General features: G+C 39.0%; 1 protein-coding gene across 2 annotated transcripts in view; it reads right to left on the reverse strand.

Moving 5' to 3' along the window:
- The window catches only part of ECPAS (Ecm29 proteasome adaptor and scaffold), a 171,809-nt gene that overhangs the window by 118,266 nt on the left and 32,635 nt on the right, over positions 1-20,908 (reverse strand). For both annotated transcript variants that reach the window (XM_077141840.1, XM_077141855.1), the window contains exon 2: positions 3,035-3,165. In XM_077141840.1, the coding sequence (XP_076997955.1) occupies positions 3,035-3,165 (131 nt within the window). The remainder of the gene's footprint in view (positions 1-3,034; positions 3,166-20,908) is intronic.

Here is a 20,908-nt window from a genome sequence, read left to right on the forward strand (position 1 = left end):
AAGATCATTTTTGTCCTTTTACCACCTTGTATACTGAACGAAGGGCACAGATTTTAGTTCAAGCCTCTATATATTCTGGAATAATTACTTCTATTATGTTATATCTGGCACTATGGTAGTTTGGAGTTATGTACCCCAGAAAAAAACATGTTCTCACACTTAATCCATTCCTTTGGGTGTGAACCCATTTTAAGTAGGACCTTTTGATGAGGTCACTTCAGTTGGCCCAAATCAGGATGGGTCTTAATCCTATCACTGGAGTCCTTTATAAGAAAAATGAAATGGAGAGAAAAACACAAAAGACCCAACCAGAAGCTGAAAATCAAGAGAACCCAGAAGAAAACAGAGGCTGCCACATGCATTGCCATGTGACAAAGGAACCAAGGACCAACGATCAGCAGCAGCGAGCCCTAGTAGGCCAGTCTTCAGGAAGAAACCATTGCCTTGATTTATACTTCTTCTAGTCTCAAAACCTTGAGCTATTAAATCCTCATTGTTTAAGTCAACCCACTGCACGGTATTTGCTTGAGCAACCCAGAAACTACAAAAGGCACTAATGCCAAGTGTATAGTTAGTGCTAACCACAGCTGTGTAAAGCACATAAAAGCCACTAGTAGTATAACAAAGGACTTGGCCAGTCTTTGTTCCTGGCTCCTGGGAGGTGATAATGTTGAATTTTATCTGAACTCTGTGATCCCGCAGAAACCCCCACCCATTTTATTATTGTCTAAGAAAGCCTTACCCATCTCCTTAGCTTGACTGAACTTTAGACAGACGTCTCCTTGACTCTAGGCCCCTGAACTCCCTTAAAGAATCCAGGCAGAACATATTCTATCCAACTTAGACAATAAACACAGGAGATAAAGTCATGTAAAGGACACAGCCCACTGCTTGCCCTCCCTCTCTAGTCCTCTTCCTTTAGCTCATAGCAGTCCTTAAAAACTCTCCCACCCACTGCTTCAGGGAGCTGAGAGCCCAACTCTCCCCTATATTGTGATAGTTTCTGGTCTCCCTCTCTCTATCACAAGAGCTTCTATATTTTCATTTTCTTGCCGGATTTCAGATGTTCCGTCCTTCAGTTCACTAATTCTATGTTCTGTCTCTCGAAATCTACCACTGTAGGTTTCCATTGTTTTTTTTCATCTCTTCTACCTTGGTTTCATTCCCATAAGTTCTGTGATTTGCTTTTTCAGACTTTCAATTTCTTCTTTTTGTTCATTCCTTGCCTTCTTTATATCCTCCCTCAATTCACTGATTTGGTTTTTGATGAGGTTTTCCATGTCTGTTCATATATTCTAAATTATTGTTTCAGCTCCTGTATCTCATATGAATTGTTGGTTTGTTCCTTTGACTGGGCCATATCTTCAATTTTCCTAGTGTGATTTGTTATTTTTTGCTGGCATCTAGGCATTTAATTACCTTAATTAGTTTATTCTGGAGATTGCTTACACTTCTTCTTTTACCTAGGATTTTCTTGCTGGATGAATTTGTTGTCTATCTGTTTTTTGACATTCAATTCAGCTTTATCTGGACCTTTAGCTTAGGTTTTGTTTAACAGAGGAAAATTTTTCAGTTCTTGTTTTCTTGTTTCTTGCCCTGCTTGTGTGGTACGTTCCCCCCATTCCCACCCTTAGGAGAGTCTACGTAGGTATTATAGACCCCAGTCGAATTTTCCGAGACCAAACTGGCCTTCTCTCAGGAGGAAAGAGTCACCTGTGTCGGTTTTCCCTGAAGGTGAGACCAAGCAGGTTGACAGACTTTCCTGTGAAGTCTCTGGATTCTGTTTTTCTTATCCTGCCCAGTATGTGGTGCTTGTCTGACTGCAGGTCCCACCAGAGTAAGATGATGTGGTACCTTTAACTTTGGTGGACTCTCCCTGGGTTCTGTGGGGGCTTGCAGCCAGTCCAGCTGGTCCAGACTGGGGTACGCTGTGTGTCTGGTCACTGACGTGGCCCCAGGAGCTGTTCTGTACTGTTTTTGGTTATTTAGTAGTTGTTCTGGAGGACGAACTAAAATGCACACATTGTTAAGCTGCCATCTTGACCCAGAAGTCCTCACAAGAGCTTCTGATCTCTCTCTTTAATGCATACAGCTTTGACTAAAGTTATCCTTGCCTAGTGTAATTTTTCTTTGTCAGAGATAACCTCCTCACCCTTGGAATTTCCTGTAATAAGAGTGTTTTTTGTTATTCATGTTGGGAAGGGGACCATACCTGATAGTACATTTACTAAGAAGATACGGGATGGGGTGGGTGGGCCTTACCTGCAGTCTTAGGGTGGGGGCTGGCCACACCAGGAAGAATAACCATGTGATTTAGGGGCTTGGGGCTTTGAGTCACCTCATATGAGCCAGATATCTTAGACCTCTGGGAGGGAAGGAGGACTAAGTTCAACCATGGGGGTACTGATTTCATTAATCATGTCTGCGTAATGAAACACCATAAGAAATAGACACTCAAAGCCTAGGTGAGCTTCCATGATTCAGAAAATACACTGATATGCTGGGAGGGTGATGCACTTTGATTCCACTTGGAGAAGACATGGAAGCTTGCATTTGGGACCTCCAAACCTCACCCTAAGCCTCTCTTCTTTTGGCCTCTTTTATTCATACCCTTTCATTATAATCAAAAGTATGCTTTCATCGAGTTCTGTGAGGCATTCCAGGAAGTTACTGAACCCAAGGGGATGGCAGGAATGCCCAAATTTGTAACCAGTTGGTAGGAACTGTGAGTGCCTGGGACCCTGAATTTAAGAAAAGTGTCTAAAGGGCAATCCTGAATAGAACTGCCCTTAATTCTGGGGTCTGGCCTAACAACTCCTTGCTGTTGAATTGAACTGATTTGTTGTCAGAAGTTTTCTGAAGTTTTCACAGGCTATATACTTCTTATTAAAAGATGAAAGCTGCTCCTAAGACTTACTCTCCATTTTGAAAGGTTATAATTCGGATCGTAAACCTGGATTTCAAACAATGGGCACAGAAAAGTCACTTCACCATTTATTCACCACAATTCTCCCAACTGGCCCAACATGCTTACCTTTTTGCGTACTCCTTCTTGGGTGCTAGACAGTTTGAGTAAAACAGGAGGAAGGAATTTAGATATAATATTCTGCAACTGTTCATCTGTTTCGGCATGGCCGAGTCGCAAAAAGACTCGTTCAAGCTGATCTATAATATAAAAAGAAAAGAGGGAACTTAGCAAATCAACCACAATTGAGACTAATTATTTTCATAGCTCAATCCTTTTTTCTGTCCAACAGATCCTTCAATCAGAACTATAACAGCCCTGTATGTGGATTATTTTGACACAGAGCCAACAAAGAAAAGGTTTAGTAGCAAACTGTACCGTCCTGGTTATGGCAAGGAATCATTTAACCTCCTCAACAAAGGAAAACAAAGCCAAGATAACAAATTATCTTGTACAGACCTACTTGTTTTTTCTAAATGACTTGAATACAGGAAGGTATGTGCGTTTTAAAAGAACCTTCTAGACTTAGCTAGCAGAGCAAGGCAGGAAAACTTGAATCAGATGCCAGGAACAATGTATCTTTGGTGAAATCATCTTACTGATGATGCTTCTCCAAAGACAGAATCACTGTTATCTAACAACAAAGTGAGAAACAAGTTTCCAACAAGAAAGCCATAATGAAAGAAACATGTTATACAAAACCCTGGTGATACTCTCAGCAAAATGCAGTCGGTGATGAACTACAGTGCAGCAGCCCTGTTTCTACAACAAATATACTGCAAGAAGGGGAGAGGAGGAAGCTGGGAATAAGAATGCAACTTGTACCCTGAGCAATCAACTGCAACTGCTTGGGTTTTTGATATTAAAAAATGATTAATTTTTAAGGTGCTATAATAGGGGGATATAGTAGGTAGAGGGCATATAAATGAAACCAAATTTGACCATTAACAGATAATTGTTCATAATGTATAATAGATACTGAGAATTTATAGTTGTGTATGTCCTTGAAATTTTCTGCAACAATATTTTTAAGAGAAGTAATACATACATACATTTATATATGTGTGTATATGCATGTTACCTAGCTCTGCTCACTGTAAACCTAGAGGCAATGATACCCTCATACAATTAGCAAACTCAGTATCCAGATTTTCATTTTTAAATCCCATTCTCCAACAAATGGAGCTCCTTGGGAAAATGGCTGATTCTAGAATTGGGACAGGAAAAATACTAGAAACCTGTAGCACTTTGTAGTGTCAGAAAGGAAGTGGGGTACAGGGCATGTCAAAATGACACAAGAAGCAAGGCCAAAGAGTTCTTAAGGGCCAAAGCTGGAAAAATTTGAACAAGGTAAATAACACAGTATGAGATTATAACCCAAAGTATAAATATAAATCCATACTGACATAAAGGATTGAATAATTAAATAAATTGAGTACCCTTTGGGGAGTGGTGAGAACGGGGAGAAATTCAACTTTCCCAAGTTGAATTCTTGGTATTCTCACAGGCAAGTGGACAACCAAAGCTATAGGCTGAGCCCACAGTCTTGGGGTTTGTTCATATGAAACTTAACCCCACAAAGGATAGGTCAAGTCTACTTAAAATTTAGGCCTAAGAGTCACCCCCAAGAGAGCCTCTTTTGTTGCTCAGATGTGGTCTCTCTCTACAGCCAACATGACGAGCAGTCTCACCACCCTCCCCCTGTCTACGTGGGACATGACTCCCAGGGATGTGGACCTTCCTGGCAACGTGGGACAGAAATCCTAGAATTGAGCTGAGACTCAGCATCAAGAGATTGAGAAATATCCTAGAATGAGTTGAAACTCAGCATCAAGGGATTGAGAAAGCCTTCTCGACCAAAAGGGGGAAGAATGAAATGAGACAAAGTGTCATTGGCTGAGAGATTCCAAACTGAGTCAAGAGGTTATCCTGGAGGTTATACTTATGCATTGAGCAGATATCACCTTGTTATCCAATATGTAATGGAGAGGCTGGAGGGAACTGCCTGAAAATGTAGAGCTGTGGGGCGGGCCACGGTGGCTCAGCAGGTAAGAATGCTTGCCTGCCATGTCCGAGGACCCGGGTTCGATTCCCGGTGCCTGCCCATGTAAAACAAATTAAAAAATTTTTTTAAATGTAGAGCTGTGTTCCAGTAGCCATGTGTATTAGTTAGGGTTCTCTAGAGAAACAGAATCAACAGGGAACACTTGCAAATATAAAATTTATGAAAGTGTCTCACGTGACCGTAGGAATGCAGAGTCCAAAATCCACAGGGCAGGCTGCGAATCCGATGACTCCAATGGATGGCCTGGATGAACTCCACAGGAGAGGCTCACCAGCCAAAGCAGGAATGGAACCTGTCTCCTCTGAGTCCTCCTTAAAAGGCTTCCCATGATTGGATTTAGCATCACTAATTGCAGAAGACACTCCCCTTTGGCTGATTACAAATGGAATCAGCTGTGGATGTAGCTGACGTGATCATGACCTAATCCTATGAAATGTCCTCATTGCAACAGACAGGCCAGCGCTTGCCCAATCAGATGAACAGGTACCACAACTTGGCCAAGTTGACACCTGTCCCTAACCATGACACCATGTTTATTGAGGATGACTGAAAAATGATATAGCTTTCACAGTGTGACTATGTGATTGTGAGAGCCTTATGTCTGATGCTCCTTTTATCTACCTTGTCAACAAACGAGTAGCACATATGGAATAAAAATGGATAGTAGGGGGAACAAATGTTAAAATGAATTTAGTTTGAAATGTTAGTGATCAATGAAAGCGAGGGGTAAGGGGTATGGTAGGTATAATCTTTTTTTTTCTGTTTTCGTTTTATTTCTTTTTCTATTGTCTTTTTATTTCTTTTTCTGAATTAATGCAAATGTTCTAAGAAATGAAGAATGCAACTAAATGATGATATTGTGAATTACTGATTATATATGCTAATGTTTTATTTCGTTCGTTAAATTTTTTTAATTAATTTTTAAAATAAATAAATAAATAGAGTAGACTAGACAAACTGTTCTTACAGAAGAACTCCAACACCCCTTCAGGATATAAGTCCTATGTTCTCCACCTCTCCACCCTCAGCTCTCTGAGGGTAGACTAAATTAATGGCTTGCTTCCAAAGAATAGAGTAGGAAAAGGAATTAACACTACATAGAGAAACTGACAAATACTATCTTAATGAAGTGACGAAAGTTAATATCATCAATGACATCACGTGGAATCATGGACCTTGATATGATGGGACAAGAGGAACACTTGCTTCCATTGTGTTCATTCCAAAAACCCCAGGCTAGCCACTGGTAAACAACCTCAGTATGGCCAGGAGTAAAACACAGGAAAACCCCAATCAGTAGGCATTCTACAGGATACCTGGCCCGTACCCCTCAAAACTTTCACGGCCATGAATACAAGGAAAACCTGAGAAACTGTTACAGACCAGAGGAGACTGAAGAGACTTAAGTAAATGCAATGTGGTCCCGGAGACCTGCAGTTCACCCTACCCTTTCCTCTCTGCTTAGGTAAACTCTCCTCTTCCTCCAAGGCCCAGCGCCCTACTACCTTCACCATGATGCACTCACTCTTCATCTAGGTCACTCATTCAAGTATGTACTGAAACCCTATATGCAAGGGCTTAGTCACAAAATAAAGAGTAAACCCAAAAGAGGTCAGATGTTGCCCAGGTTTACCTCACATATATGGTAACTGGACAGGAACAAAAACTTGGGCCAGACTGTTGGAGATAGTGAAAGGAGAGCCTGATAAGCAAGACAGAGAAGTGGAAAAAAAGCTAGGTGAGAAAACTAGGTCAGAAGATTTAAGGAAAGAATTTCTAAGGAGATATTACTCATTTGAAATGATACAAAAAGTTCATACAAGATAAAAACTGAAAAGATTCAAATACACATGGTCAAGTTTTTTCAAATGTTCATTTAAACATTTGAATTAGGAAAATATCGTTTAATATCTACCAAAGGGAACATCTAGATTTTGTGTGTGCATATTCACAGGCATATATGAAAACATACACTAAAAAATTATAAAATGTCACCTTGGTATATATCCTACAGAAACAATTTTTAATGGCTAACCATTCATAAACTATACAATTATTATTATTAATGCAAGCTTTCTGTTTGAATAAAGCATACTACTATTACAAAAAATAATAATAAATAGGGAGTCTATCAATATTTGAGAGCACACATTCCAGAATATCAATCACTCAGAGTAGGTATTCGATGCGCTAAGTTTGTTTAAACACACACCCTCCCCCCACTTACCACCACCAAAGTAAAACTGAAACTTTGATGAACAGGCCAGAAAGCTAAAATACCATGCATTCTTTCACAGACACAAGAGATCATCAGATGGAGCTACACCTTAGTAAAAAGTCATAATTACATTATTTTAAAAGTTTTTTTTAATTAGATAGCAATGGTATATCTTGCAATTATAAATTCTATTTTAAAGAACAGATATGAATAACTTTAAATTACCACAGATATTACCTTAAAACCTCAAAGAAAAACACCAGGCCCAGATGGATTTACTATAAAATCCTTCTTCATAACCACTTCCAGAACAGGAAAAGACCACTATTTCACATGAATACAGAAGCAAATATAAAAGTAACATGATATAAAAAGAAAAGAACAACAAATAAAATCCAGTGATATATGAAAAGGATAGTACATCATGCCAAGATGAGTTTGTTGCATACAGGCAAAAATGGTTAAACATTTTAAAAGTCAGCATAACTAACTAACCACATTAACAGTATAAAAGATAATAATCACAGGATCAACTCAACAGATTCAGAAAGGTATTAATAAAATTCAGCTGTCCATTATCAATTCAAAATTATACTACAATTCTATACAAAATTATACTGTAACTTTTAGCCAGTACAGTAAGACTTCTTGAGAAAAATAAGCAAAATGCACAAAGACTGGAAAGGAAAAAAATAACACTTGTCATTATTCACAGATGACAGGATTGGTACACAGAAAATTCAAAATACGTAATACTAGCAAGAAAAATTAGAAATGCTATTTGAAAACAATACCAATTACAATGACATCAAAGAAGTCAATATCTAGGAATTAATCTAATAAAAGATATGCAAAATCTCTACAAAGAAAATTACAAAACACTGCTGTGAGGAGTTAAGGAAAACTTAAAGGATATAACATGTTCGTGGATGGGAAGACCATATTGACAAGATGCCAGTTCTTCCCAAATTGATCTTCAGACAATGCAATCCAATCACAACTCAGCAGGTGTCTGGTGGAAAACTGAAAAGCTGACTCTACAATTTATAAAGAAACACTGTGGGCCAAGATTAACAAGACCACCTTGTAGAAAAAGCCAGAAGACTTGGCTAACCAGGACTCAAGACCCTGAAAATGACAATAATTAATATCATAGTATGGTACAGGAATACAGAGACCAATTGAACAGAATAGAACATTCAGAACAGACAAACAACAAAGGACAAACACTACACTACTGCAGCATAGTGGGGAAAATGACAGTCTTTTCAACAAATGGTGCTATATCATACATGTTCATATGGGAAAACTTTCATCTCACCTCATACCATATATAGAGGAGAATCGATTTCAAATGGCTCTAAATGGTCCAGATATAAATCTAAATATGAAAAATAAAATATAAAATTTCTGGGGGGGAGAGAATATCCTCATTACTTTGGATAGTACTTACATTTCTTAAACTAGGACATAAAAATCACTAACTATGAAAGAAAACAATTTTGTAAGTAGATTTCAAAAGAGCTTCTGTTCAAATGACATTAGGAATGAAAAGAAAGCCACAGACCAAAAGAAGATATTAGCAATGCAGATAGATATCTGACAAGATACTCACATCTGAAATATAGAATTAATGTATAATTCAGCAAGACAACTCAATTAAAGAAAAAAAAAGAGGGGCCTTAGGCATTTCAAAGAATAGGATAACTAAATGGCCAATAAGCAAAGAGAAAAGGGCTCAGAATCATTAGTTACCAAGAAAATGCAAATTAAAATGAATGAAATACCATACATATCCACTACAATGGCTAATATCAAAAGGGCTGATTATTATCAATGCTGTGAGGCTGTGGAGCAATTAAAACACTCATACACTGTTGGAATGAACATAAATTGGTCTAACAACTTTGGGAAATCATTTTGTAAAAATCCATAAAAGCAAAATATATGCCTACCATATGATCCTGCAATTCTACTCCTAAGTATATAACCAAAAGAAATGACTACAGATGCCCACCAAAGTACATGTTCAAGAGTAATGATGCAAGAGAGAAGAAAGAATTGCTGGAGCAAAGTTCCTGAACAGGTGAGAGGGAAAAGAACCTGCTGCAAATGTAAAAGACTGGTTTAGACAGCAGCAGAAAGGAGAGAAAAGAGAGCATATGAACAGAGATGTAGACAGGCAGGCAAATGTGGCAGTGATAAAAAGGAAGATACATACTCTTTTCAATCATACATTAAATTTGTATTAATACTGACCTCGTACTAAGCTATGAAACAGATCTCAACACTATCTAGACACAATTTAATTGAGAGGAATTAATAATAAAATAAACATCTTTAAAGAGAATATATAGAGAGAAATCTAAAATATTTTCTAATAACTGGTTAATTGGGAAATCATGACAGGAATGGAACGATAACTAAGTAAATGATTGATAACACTACTTATCAAAACTTATGTGACACATTCCTCAACATGATATGAAGACACCACACCTAACATCATACTCAATGGTGAAAGACTGAAAGTATTCCCCCTAAGACCAGGAACAAGACAAGGATGCCCCTAACACCAATGCTATTTATTCAACACTGTACTGGAAGAGCCAGCCAGATCAGACAAGAAAAAGAAGTAAAAGACATCCAAATCAGAAAGGAAGAAGTAAAACTATCCCTATTGGCATAGGGATACTTAGAGAAAACCTAGAAGAAAGAAAGCTACTAGAGCTAATAAATTCAAACCTAATGGGAGACAGCTAAGACAGGAGTAGAAGGAATGACAGAAAAATTGGCATTTTTAAATAATAATAATTGATTCAGGCAATGAATGATAAAACTTGGTGAGGAACAAGATATTCATTCACACAGCTTAAAAAACATCTCCTCACAAACTACTTTTAATTACAATTACATGTCTGCACATGAAAAGAAAAAAAAAAGGATTTAATTACAATTACGAAGGGTAATACAGAAACCGGAGAAACCTGGCAGACATCACCTTAACCAAGTGATCAAACACACCCAAAAAAGAACATAGCATCATTAACACAGAATTCCTACCAAAAATGCATTACTTGACTCTAATCATGAGGAAACATCAAACAAACCCAAACTGAGGGACATTCTAAAAAACCACTGACCAGAACTCTTTAAAAATGACAATTTCATAAAAGACCAAAAAAGGCTAAGAAACGGTTCCTGATTTTTTTAAAAACCAGAGGCAAGGCAAACTAAATGTATGAGCTGGAAATGGATACCGGACACACACACACACACACACCTGGAAATGGATACCGGACACACACACACACACACCTGGAAATGGATACCGGACACACACACACACACACACACCTGGAAATGGATACCGGACACACACACACACACACCTGGAAATGGATACCAGACACACACACACACACACACACACACACACACCTGGAAATGGATACCGGACACACACACACACACCTGGAAATGGATACCAGACACACACACACACACACACACACACACACACCTGGAAATGGATACCGGACACACACACACACACACACACACACACACACACACCTGGAAATGGATACCGGACGGACACACACACACACACACACACACACCAAAAAGCTAAGTTAGGTTCAATGGTAGAAAGCTCACCTTCCATGCGGGAGACCCAGAGTCAACCATGCACTGCCTCCCCCCCACCCCCAGAAAAAAGTAAAGTTGGGAGAACTGGTGAAATTTGAATATGGCCTATTAATTAGTAGTTCTGCATGTTAAATTTTCTGATCTTGATCATTATACTACAGTTATATAAAAGAATGTTCTTTTTCTCAAGAAATACACTGAAGTACTTTGGGGTACAGAGGACTAATGTCTTCAACTTATTTTCTTATGGTTCAGGAAAAAATATTTATACATATCCAGGGAAAATGACAAAGCAAATGTGGCAGATATTAATGACTGGCAAAATGGGAAGAAGGGCATATGGGAGTTATCTGTATTATGTTTGCACACTTTCTGTAAGTTAGAAATTAAATCAAAATAATAGGAAAGAGAAAAACCTAACAGCAATAGAAAAAATCAATAAGTAAATACACACAAATACCATTCAGACCATATAATTTTTGGAGATTTTACCAAACATTTGAGAAAGCGATAATTTCAAATTAATACTGAACAATGGGAGAAGAGAAGAAAAGGGAACATTATCCTTTCATGAGGCTGCTATAAGCTTTATAACAAAAATGGGAAAGAACAGTACGAGCAAATAAAGGGGCCAATCTTACTTGTAAAAATGCATGCAAAAATAGACATCTAGAGATACACAAAAGCTAGAGAAGGGGGAAAGGCCACCCTTCAGATTGAACCTAATGCAAGGGAACGGACAGAAGTGATGGTAACTAATAGGTGGACTGATAAGTAGCACTATCACATTGAAAATGAAAATGTTCGAAAGGGGATGTATCATGTCATGCATCCCACTGATTAAATCTATAATTATAAATAATTTCTTACATGAACTATTTCAAAGGTTCAATAGTAGACAAAGAGTCCACAGTAGAGGGATATGGGGGGGGCGCTAAAGATGCATGCTATGATCTGAAGTTAACAGAAAGACATGAACAGTATCACCATGCTACCAGGGCAACTAATTGGGGGGCAGGGGGGAACAAGTGATAAGGGGTAGTCTTGATTTGATAGTTGGTGATGCTGTGTTTGTCGGTTCTCTGTCACTATGGACCAATGAAAACGGTCTAAAATTGAGAGTGCTGCTGACTGTACAACCAAAGGTACTGTAAGACATGAATTTGTTTGATTTGGACATTATCCATAATGCCCAACAGAAAGAGGGAGCTGAAGGATACAATAACTGAGAAGCCAAATGTCGACATTTATATGTATTTATATACGATACATTTATATATATTTATATGTGATGCGGCTACAAAAAGGAAGGACATGGAGAGGCATGCAACAAACTGAATAAACCTTAGGGATAGTGTGTTATGCAAAATAAGCCAGAAACAAAAGAAAAGATATGCTAAACTCTCTTTCAGAAAATACTTGTAAGAAAACTGGAGCCTAGATTCTAAGACCTATAGTAGCCACACTTAGTATGAAGTTGTAAGTGTATTTCCAGATTCTAAGACACTGAGCTATATATGTATTAGTTGGCATTTCCCTGGAACTTTGAATAACTTTGTGACACTTAAGACCCAGAAATGAAGAGCTACAGCCCTTAAAGTTATCATAGCTATACACAATAACAATTAAAGTAACTGAAAAAGAGATCAGGCCTCAATTAGTCTTAAAAACAAAGCCAATCTGGCTGGGTCTAAGGTAAGTCAGAATATAGGTTAAAAGATGATAGCGTATGTACTCTAGAGTGTCACCTACTGCATGAGACCAATGGCAGAGGGGTTTATGTTTAGAACCTAAATTTTCAGTAACACATCTAACCTGTCTGGATAGCTCATTTAAACAACCCAAACTTCCGGAGTCCAGAAAGGAAACGAGGACTTGTAATTCCATATAGTTTAATGTAAGAATAGGAAATATCTTAGACTATGGTGGGTTGATAATTAAAAAGTACTGGTATAGTACCCTGAGGGTCCAAAGCAGGGAGGGGTAAATATATGTATATATACATGGAACTATCAAACTTTTCCATCTGGGAAACCCCAGGTACCCACTTGCGGTAGTTAGATTCAGCTGTCAACTTGGCCAGGGGAAGGCACCTAGTTCTGTTGCTGTGGATATGAGCCAACGGTACATGAATCTCATCTGTTGCTGATTACATTTGCAGTCGGCTAGGAGGCATGCCTGCTGCAGTGAATAATGTTTGACTTAACTGGCTGGAGTGCAATGTAGCACAGCCCAAGCAGCTCAACATACCTCACCTCAGCACTCACAGCTCAGCCCAGGCCTTTAAAGATGCAGAAAGAAATCACCCCAGGGAAAGTTGTTGGAATCCAGAGGCCAGGAGAGAAGGCCAGCAGAGATCACCCTGTGCCTTCTCATGCAAGAAAGAATCTCAGTTGAAAGTTAGCTGCCTTTCCTCTGAAGAACTAACAAAATAAATCCCCTTTATTAAAAGCCAATCCATTTCTGGTGTGTTGCATTCCAGCAGCTAGCAAACTAGAACACCTATCAACTAGTGGGGACTCAGAAGAAAATAGGCCAAGCCCATGATTTTGAGGCTTTCCCTTATGAAACTTATTTCTGTAGGATGCTAAGACTACCCATAATGAAGCCTTAGAGCTGCTTCCAGGAAACCTCTTTTGTTACTCAAATGTGGCCCCTCTCTCTAAGCTCAACTCTGCAAGGAAAATCATTACCCTACCCCCTACATGGGACATGACATCCAGGAGTGAAAATCTCCCTCACAATGAAGGGCGTGACTTCCGAGGATGAGTCTAGACCTGGCACCATAGGATCAACAACACCTTCCAGACCAAAAGGGGAAAGAAGTACAATAAAATATCACTGGCCAAGAGACTATTCTGACTATTCTCAGACCCAGACTCCAGGGAGACCTGCCTTCCATGGGCCCCTGAGCACAGGCCCCACTTCTCTCCTGCTGTCTTACTGTCCTGTCCCTCAGCATTAGGGGTGCAGGATTCCCGTGGGGTGGGACTCTCTCAAAGCGGTGCATGGAGAATGGCACTCCTGGGCTCCTCTGCTGCAAACACACTCAGCCCTCCAGAGATTCACAGCCACAATAAGTGACCTCTTCTTTCCATGTCAAGGAGGCTCATTAGGGTCCTGTCTATGGATCATGCAATGTAGCATGGATGGGCCTGTAGTGAGCACCAGAGTGTGCGCTCTGGTGGCAGGAGTGGTGCTTGCCTAGTAAATACTCACTTTAAGGAGGAAGACCAAGATCATCAAGATGATAAAAATTAACAAACTCGGGCAGGCCATGGTGGCTCAGCAGGCAGAGTTCTTGCCTGCCATGCCAGAGACCCAGGTTTGATTCCCGGTGCCTGCCCATGCAAAAATTAACAAACTCTATCTTAGGGAAACATGAGACAAACCTATACTGAGGGTCATTCTGCAAAACAACCAGCCATTACCCTTCTGAACTTTCAAGGTCATGAAAATCAAAAAAAGACTGAAAAACTGTTCCAGAACAGAGGAGCGTATTGGAATGGTTCTTCTGTCTATAAAGGAACTTACGGGAATATTTGACAAAACTTAAATGGGCAAAAGAATTGAAAGCAAGGACTCAAACAGATATTTGCCGACTGATGTACATAGCTGCATTATATACAGTTGCCCAAAGATGGAAACTACACAAGTGTCTATCAACTGATGAACAGATAAATGAAATGTGGTATATACATAAAACGGAATATTATTCAGCCCTAAAATGAATGAAGTCCTGATACATGCAACAACATGGAAGAGAACATGTTGTGTAAAATAAGCCAGATAACAAAAGGACAAATGTTTTATCATCTTGCTCGTTTGAAACAATTAGAATAAGCAAACTCAAAGAGTCAGAATCTAGAACATAGGTTACCAAAGGAAAGGGAGGGGATGGGAAATGTGAAATTAAGGCTTAAAATGTACAGGGATCCTATTTGGAATAATGAAAATGTTTTAGTAATGGATAGTGATGATGGTAGCATAATATTGTGAGCACAATTAACAACACTGAAATACATATCTGAATGTAAACCATGGACTTTAAAAGTACAATTATAAAAACATGCTAACATCAGTTTTAACGAAGCTCCACATCAATGTAAGTTGTTGGTGGGATGGTGCATGAAATTCTGTAGTTTATGTAAGAAAAGGAAGAAAAGAAAAAATAAATAAAAAGAGACTATTCTGGAGGCTTCTTTTATGCAAGCTTCAGTTAGCGTTCACTGCCATGGTTTGCTAAACTCCAAACAACATCACTCCTGTTGACTTCTACGAACACCCAGGGCTCAAAATGTGACTCTATAAAAGTTTCATGCACTGTTTGCTTTTCTGGAATCTATAATTCCCTTAGGGTTTCTAGGTCAGATAAATTCAGAAACCCAGAGAGACCAGCCTCTCCAAGATTATCAATTGATTAGATCTCCCTAGAGAGTGGACACCCCTTCTCAACACGAATCAGTTGCAACAGGCATTGCTCAAAGATCCCCGAATATTGGGAGAGGGATCAGAGGAGAAGAAGGAGGTATAACAGAAAATAGGATTTAACAAACAAATATGGCTGCTAAAACCATTATATTAATATTCCTTCTAGGTTCCAGTATTTTGGAACAGCTAGAAGGAAAAATCTGAGATGGTAGAATGGCAGCACATGAAAAACTCTAGGATCTGCTCAACACTTGCTGAAGTGTGCTTTGAAAATTATTTCTTTTTCTTTCTTCACTTTGTATATATGCTATATTTTATAATTTTAAAATGTTAAAAAAAATACATGCAAAAATCCTAAATAAATTTTAACAGTTCTAATCTGATGTTCTTCAGGAGCTTGTTGGGTTTATTACAGCAATGCATGAATTATTTAACATTAGAAAAACCTGTTAATTTCACTAATTTCAACATATGGATAAAGAGATAATAAGATTATCTCAACAAATGTAGAAAAAACATTTGTTCAAATTCAACACCACATTCATGGTTTAAAAAAAAAACAGATTATTGCTTGATGGGTACAGAGTTTCTGTTTTGGGTGATATAAACGTTTTCGTAATGGATAGTGCCAATAGCATTACAACACTGTAAACGTGGTTAATGCCACTGAATCGTACACTTAAAAATGGTTAGGATGGGGCGGGCCATGGTGGCTCAGCAGGCAAGGACGCTTGTCTGCCATGCCAGAGGACCTGGGTTCGATTCCCGGTGCCTGCCCATGTTAAAAAAAAAAAAATGGTTAGGATGGCAAATTTTATGACTGACATATACATATACATATATGTATATATATATATATATATATATATATACATGTAGTTACAATAGAAACTATTTTAAATATTTCTAATTTTAAAAATAATCTTAATAAGTCAGGAGAAGAAGGCTTATCAGTCAACAGAGAGAGTTTAATATAGGAAATTTGTCATATAGATATGAAAAGGACTAAAAGAACAACCAAAAAAATAATAATAAAACGCAATATATCTTAGACATAAAAACTGCAAGAGGCAGCCAAAACCCCCAACGTAGAGTGACAAGGTAAAGAGGATGAGGTTATCAACCCAGAAACTGGCTCAACCCTCAGGAATGGGCACAATCTGGAAGCTGCTGCTGGTTCCACTGAAAGTGCGAAATGAGGCTGACTCTTGGATTTCCAGAATAAACTGGAAACTTAAACCCAACTGCTGCTCTTGGGAAGACACTAACAGGAATGGCAAGAAGAAAGATAGGACGCCTGGGAAGAAAGGTGTCCCTCCTCTGCTCCTCAGAACCGGATAGGAAGGAGGAAGGAAGGTGATAAAGGAGTCTGGGAAGTGTGGTTTGCAAGAATCCCAGCCTCACAGAACAGAGTTTAGAAATGAGGATTTGGAAATACCAGCATGGAAGGAACATTCTATAATCTGACAAGAGATATTTACACCAAACATTATACATCATGCAAAATCAGGGAAAAGGACATCCACCAACACCACATCAAATCAAATTATACTGGACGTTCTAGAAAGATAAACAGGAAGTATTAAAATTCTTATTAGTCAGAGATGATATGCTATTTATATAACAGAGTACAAAAACTCAAGAAAATAAGAAAAGTGACCATGGTGTATATAAGGTCACAGTTCAGCAGTCAGCTGAGATACACGATAAACAATTAGAAAATGTAATTTTTTAAACATATAATTTACATGCAAATATATATATAATTTACAATTTTCATACTATATATATTTTACCAAACAAAATTTTTTGTAAATGTATAATTTACAATAGCAGTAAAAATAATAGTCTCCAGACATCTAACAAAATGTGAAAGTTCTTCACAGAGAAAATTATTATATTAATTGTAATTCATAAAAGACCTAAATAAATGGTCTTCTAAATAAATAGAGAAGAAATATAACTTCCACAGATTTCCATAGCAGTCAAGATAGGTTAGATTATGCTGTGATAAACAACCCCAAATCCCCAAGGTTTAAAAATAACCAGTCCACATTTATTGCTTACACTACATATCAGTCAGATCAGCAGAAGAATTCACAATAGTCAGGCCAATAGAGAGACACCATTTTGAATCCGGAATGTTGGTGCCATATCCCCAACCCCTCTGCTCAGACTAAGCATATGATCTCTCAACCAAAAGGAGTCCATGCACTACTATTACTTTTTGTGCCTAGGACAGGGAAAACCAGAAATACCTGGAAAACAGAACTACTGCAAAGATAACCATCTTCCCACTCCACCAAATAATCTCTACAGGAAACCGGGTCCTTCAGGAAAGTTGAAGCACTGAATGTAAAATTCAAATGAAATATAAAATGGAACGGAATATGGAACAGCAAAGAGCAAAGTGCAACAAAAGTGAAGTAGAACATGCCCTACCAGACTTCACATATTGTATTTCGTTTACAGCTAGGTAATTAAGACAGGGTAGTAAACACACTTGAATAGACATGTAAGTCAATAAATTAGAGAGAGCAAAGAAAGATGACTGTACAGACATGAAAACTTCAGAGTAACAAAAACAGCATTGCACATTAGAGTAAAAAAAATAATGGAGGGGTACATGGTAGTTCAGTGGTTAATTTGCCCACCTTTCATGTGAGAGACCTAGGTATGATTTCTGTACTATGCACCCTCCCAAAAAAAAGAAATAGCTAATGAGGACTGGAAAAACTTGCTTCTGCATAAGGGAAAAAATAATAAAATTTGATCCTTACCTTAGATCAGACCCAAAAACAATTCCTTACAAGTAGATTAATGATATTTGTTTAAAAGAGCAAAAATTGAAAGCTTCTAAAATACAACTGAAAAGAGAAAGATTAAAACTTAAATACTGACAATGGAAGATTAATATACTTGCCTATATCAAAATTAAAAGCTGGAAAAACCTACAACTAATATCATCCTCAATGGGGAAAAACTGAAAACTTTGCCCCTAAGATCAGGAACAACACAAGGATGTCCACTATCACCACTGTTATTCAACATTGTGTTGGAAGTTAAGGCATAGTATGAAGCTACAGTGGTCAAAACAGCATTGAGTTGGAAGTTCTACCCACAGCAATTAGACAAGAAAAAGAAATACAAGGCATCAAAATTGGAAAGGAAGAAGTAAAACTCTCACTGTTTGCAGATGATATGATACTATATGTCAAAAACCCCGAAAAGGGCGGGCCGCGGTGGCTCAGCGGGCAAGAGTGCTTGCCTGCTATGCCGGAGGACCCCGGTTCGATTCCCGGCCCCAGCCCATGTAAAACAAACAAACAAACAAACAAAATATAATAAAACAAGAAAATGTTTAAAGATGTTTCCCTTTCTTCCTCCCTTCCTTCCTTCTATCCTTCCTTCCTTCTCTGTCTTTAAAAAAAAAAAAACCCCGAAAAATCCACAACAAAAGTAGCAGAGCACTTCCGGAGAAGCTGGCGGCTTAGTAAGACGCGCGGATCTTAGTTTCTTCTCCAGGACAGCTACAAGGGGAGTAGAAATGATACAGAACAGCTCCCAAAGCCACAACAGAGAAAAAAAAAAGACAGCGTATCCCATCCTGGAACGGCTGGCTGGCTGAGAGAAGCCGCTCGGGTGAGATCGCCGAGGCGCGCGGGCTTCACCGGGCGGGGTGGCAAGCGGCCGGAGTCACTCCCTTCCCCCTTCCCGGGCTGGCTGGGAGAATTGGAGAGGCGGTCCCCTGAAACCGCGGCAGCTGGCGCCCACACCACGCACAGCCCCCCGGACCAACTGAGAGAATTGCATCGGAAATCCCCAGGCCGCGGAGAACGGAAACGGGTGGGGGAGGCCCCTTCCAAACCCGTGACTCCCCGGGAACGTGCACTTCCCGGGCGGGCCGCTGCCGCTGGCACCCTCCCGCCACGCTTGTCGCCCCGGGCCGACTAGGAAATTCGGACGGGCGCTTTCCCGGGCTGCGGCAGCCAGCAACCCTCCCCGTGTTCGGACCCCGGGCCGGCTGGCACTCTTCCAAGCCGCTTTGGCTAGCGAACCTCCCGGACGGCGAGAGTTTTCCAAAGTTAAAGGTCCCACAGCACCTTTTACTGGTGGGACCCGCAGACAAACGTGTGCCACGAGCGCCACCTACTGGGCAGGATAAGAAAAACAGAACCCAGAGATTTCACAGAAAAATCTTCCAAACTTTTGGATCCAATACCCAGGGAAATTTGTCTAAATGCGCAGATGCCAACAGAAGATAACGGATCACGCTCAAATAATTGAAAACATGGCCCAGTCAAAGGAACAAACTAACAGTTCAAATGAGATACAGGAGCTGAGACAACTAATGCTGAATATACGAACAGAAATGGAAAACCTCTTCAAAAACGAAATCGATAAATTGAGGGAGGACATGAAGAAGACATGGGCTGAACATAAAGAAGAAATAGAAAAACTGAAAAAACAAATCACAAAACTTATGGAAGTGAAGGACAAAGTAGAAAAGATAGAAAAAGCAATGGATACCTACACTGATAGATTCAAAGAGACAGAAGATAGAATTAGTGATTTGGAGGATGGAACATCTGAATTCCAAAAACAAACAGAAACTATCGGGAAAAGAATGGAAAAATTTGAACAGGGGATCAGGGAACTCAAGGACAATATGAAGCGCACAAATATACGTGTTGTGGGTGTCCCAGAAGGAGAAGAGAAGGGAAAAGGAGGAGAAAAACTAATGGAAGAAATTTTCACTGAAAATTTCCCAATTCTTATGAAAGACCTAAAATTACAGATCCAAGAAGTGCAGCGCACCCCAAAGAGATTAGACCCAAATAGGCGTTCTCCAAGACACGTACTAGTTAGAATGTCAGAGGTCAAAGAGAAAGAGAGGATCTTGAAAGCAGCAAGAGAAAAACAATCCATCACATACAAGGGAAACTCAATAAGACTATGTGTAGATTTCTCAGCAGAAACCATGGAGGCTAGAAGACAGTGGGATGATATATTTAAATTACTAAAAGAGAAAAACTGCCAACCAAGACTCCTATATCCAGCAAAATTGTCCTTCAAAAATGAGGGAGAAATTAAAACATTCTCAGACAAAAAGTCACTGAGAGAATTTGTGACCAAGAGACCAGCTCTGCAAGAAATACTAAAGGGAGCACTAGAGTCAGATATGAAAAGACAGAAGAGGGAGGTATGGAGAAGAGTGTAGAAAGAAGGAAAGTCAGATATGATATATATAATACAAAAGGCAAAATGGTAGAGGAAAATATTATCCAAACAGTAATAACACTAAATGTTAATGGACTGAATTCCCCAGTCAAAAGACATAGACTGGCAGAATGGATTAAAAAACAGGATCCTTCTATATGCTGTCTACAGGAAACACATCTTAGACCCAAAGAAAAACATAGGTTGAAAGTGAAAGGTTGGGAAAAGATATTCCATGCAAATAACAACCAGAAAATAGCAGGAGTGGCTATACTAATATCCAACAAGTTAGACTTCAAATGTAAAACAGTTAAAAGAGACAAAGAAGGACACTATACACTAATAAAAGGAACAATTA

The sequence above is a fragment of the Tamandua tetradactyla genome, chromosome 2 (genome assembly GCF_023851605.1).
Source record: "Tamandua tetradactyla isolate mTamTet1 chromosome 2, mTamTet1.pri, whole genome shotgun sequence".
NCBI classification, from domain to species: domain Eukaryota; kingdom Metazoa; phylum Chordata; class Mammalia; order Pilosa; family Myrmecophagidae; genus Tamandua; species Tamandua tetradactyla.